Consider the following 2,955-nt stretch of genomic DNA (forward strand, 5'->3'; position numbering starts at 1 on the left):
CATTAATTCTTTCATTTCTCATTCTAATTTTTTATTTGATTTGCTTGAAAAGCCAAGTTTGCTATTTTAATTTTTCTTTATGTCGTCTCTTTATTCCGAGCGTGAAAATAATTCCAATAATGAAGTTGCGAAAACAAGAGCCAAGGTTGTAACGCGTTCAATTAGCTTTGCGCGTGTGTAACAAAGAGTGTTAAAACTTTAACAACCGTCCAATAACGCTGATAAATTCAACGCGCGCGCGCGCGATAAACCGTAGATATCCGGAATTACGTAGTCCACCGTCGCGTAGGATTACGTGTTTTTCGTTCGAGCTAGCAAAAGCGCTTTTCGTTTACAACCGTCGTAAAAGAAACGGCGCTTTGTTAGCCGATTAAAAACGAGCATCGCCGTACCTGTTCGACTTTTGCGAATACCCTCAGCAAGTTGAGGCCGGCTAGTTTCTTGATGTCTTCCTCCGTCCATGTAGGATCCTCCAGCAAGGTGGCCAATAGTTGCGGATACCTCGAGACATCTTCTAAACCCGTGGGAGTGCTACAAAAAAGGATAAATCTCGTGAGGATCAAACGATCTTATTAACTTAGCTGGTTCGAGGTAACACTCAGAGAACGACGATATAAGTTTTCTGTGCTCGACGCGTTACTTTCATGTTCTTAAAAGAACATTGTAACAATAAACTGAATAAGGATTGAATCGTTTGTTTTGAAGACGATATGAATTATATTTTTAGCTAATCTGAGTTGATAGATCTAATAATAAAACTGGTCTTCAATACTTTCACTTCTGGCCTCGATATTGTATTCATAATTGACATATGTCCCACGCATTATTGCAGATGCACAAGCCTTTGTGATTCCACATTAGTTCTGAACAGTCTGATTATTATTATGAATAAATTGAACTTGGAGATAGAAAATAACCGTGTACAATTAGCTAGTTTAAAATTATAAGTTTAAAATTATATAACATTTCTGTTTGACTAACATGTTTTAGTGATTTTATGAGCAATGTTCCGTAACATGAATATAAATTAATTTTGTTTTTGTGCCCAATGAAAAGGATGAGTAGAAGCTATATTTTGAATGTTAAACCGAAGTAAATTTTGAAATAATTATTGCGACAAAAAAAGAAGCATGGAAAGTTGTGTTAGCAACGATATATTTTATAATACTATGCATTACAAGAACCATGATTAGGCGCTTTGTGAAAGTTTTATAGCTGTAGAACAAAAGCAGTTCCTTGGGCATTGTTTCTTGCGTCCCTCCATAAAATTAACCTCCCGGGACTCACGCGCTTCTCCAAACAAGCGAAGCAATTATCCCGAGTGTTATAAAAGTGGAACTCTCTGTAGGTTAAATACATATTTACGTCGGGCTCCAGATTTATTGTGGCTTTGTACCTTTCGACGAGATTAATCATAAACGTTATTGAACGAAATTACTTATATGTGGCAATGTCGCGCGCGTGTTGTCTCTGAGTGTTTCTGCCTCGCGAAAACAGATATGGTGAAAGAATAATTACAAATTTATCCCGTCGAAACCCGCTCCGATCCCAACGTGATCAATTCCCGCTACCTTTCGAATATGATTGATGTGTGCTGAAACAATATAGGGCCTTGATCATTCTGTCCTGGTTGGCAGCGCGTCGCAAAATATCTTAATATATAAAATATTTTAATATAAATGCATGCACGTTTGCCTGTGGGAATAAAATGGGGAATAACGGCGGTTATGAGGTAACGCGTTTACGAGATCGTCATGCATGCATGGGTGAAATAAAATGTTTTGTTATTGTCGGGACAACGTATCTCCTCAAATATTTGCAAGCGTTAAAGTGGAAGCAAGAATATATATCCCACTTAAAAAATGACTGAGCAAGATGAATTGCAGGATTCTTGCAATATTCAGATACGTGTTTGTTCCTCGTTCGAGAAATGTCGGACACATTTATTTATTTCGTTTTAATTTTACATCTTTTTACGGAGCATGACTCCGAAAATTAAATTCACAATGGAAAACGTGTCGAAATGACGTACAATATAATACGTGTGTAGTAATTACGCGTCTGTCACATGCAATATCGATACGGGATAATTTATTTCCGGGGTGTAGCTTAGCACAGTTTTGCGAATAGCGTTGCACGTACCAATAACGTCTTTTATAGTAGCGGTGCTGTTGCATGTTATGAAGTAGGTATAAAAAGGGACCATCGCCACTCCGCCATTCTTAGCCTGTGAACAGATGCATTAATGTCATATACGCTGTGCGATCGTATTTCTTTCGATCTTTAAACGTTTGACACGAAAATACATCGTGCAGTCATTTGCAGTAGAGCCATAATGTACATTATCCCACTACTGAAATTTATTCGCGAGAGAATGGCCGTTTAAAACTTTAATGGCCACTCTTTAGAAATATCCATGGTCTAAAATCCGATATAAAAATGAATGAAAAATTTTATTAATTTAATTTGTTCATGCAGATTGTTGCAGTTGTAAAATACACTTAAAGATTCACGCGAATAATGTTATTGCGTCAAAGAAATCGACGTTTCAGAAAATAAATAGTTCATAAATTACAGTTATAAAAGATATCATCAAAAGAGAGACTAATCACACAATATAATCAGTTTAAAATAATTCGTTTAACAATAATTTCTTCATTAACTCAAGTTGTTGTTTTTTAATCAACTGAACGCGGAAGCTATCAGGGAAACTGTTTCAAGGAACACGCAGTTGTCTATTTGATACCTATCCTCGCTTAAACTGCATGGGCAATGTTAATTAGGGCAGCAGGACGACGCGGTTAATAACACGTTACCGGACAAGCCATCCGGCTTAGATCGCTGTTACTCATCCTCTCGTTCTGCGGGTATAATTAAGGGAATATTGATCGCCCACGGAGAGAAAGACAGAGAGAGAGAGAGAAGAGAATGAAGTTCGTGGATATGAAGATGTTA

At 37.2% G+C, this 2,955-nt stretch overlaps 1 protein-coding gene across 1 annotated transcript; it reads right to left on the bottom strand.

The window, feature by feature from the left end:
• Positions 1-392: 392 nt before the first annotated feature.
• Positions 393-2,227, bottom strand: LOC112454214 (dipeptidase 1-like; the record flags this gene model as incomplete). Its single annotated transcript, XM_025015471.1, has 3 exons — positions 393-531; positions 1,519-1,594; positions 2,143-2,227. Coding segments are annotated over 3 exons (300 nt in total), but the record flags the coding sequence as incomplete, so codon positions are not given.
• Between the last annotated feature and the right edge of the window lie 728 nt (positions 2,228-2,955).

The sequence above is a fragment of the Temnothorax curvispinosus genome, unplaced genomic scaffold, assembly GCF_003070985.1.
Source record: "Temnothorax curvispinosus isolate PA1 unplaced genomic scaffold, ASM307098v1 QBEX01004922.1, whole genome shotgun sequence".
Classification (NCBI taxonomy): Eukaryota; Metazoa; Arthropoda; class Insecta; order Hymenoptera; family Formicidae; genus Temnothorax; species Temnothorax curvispinosus.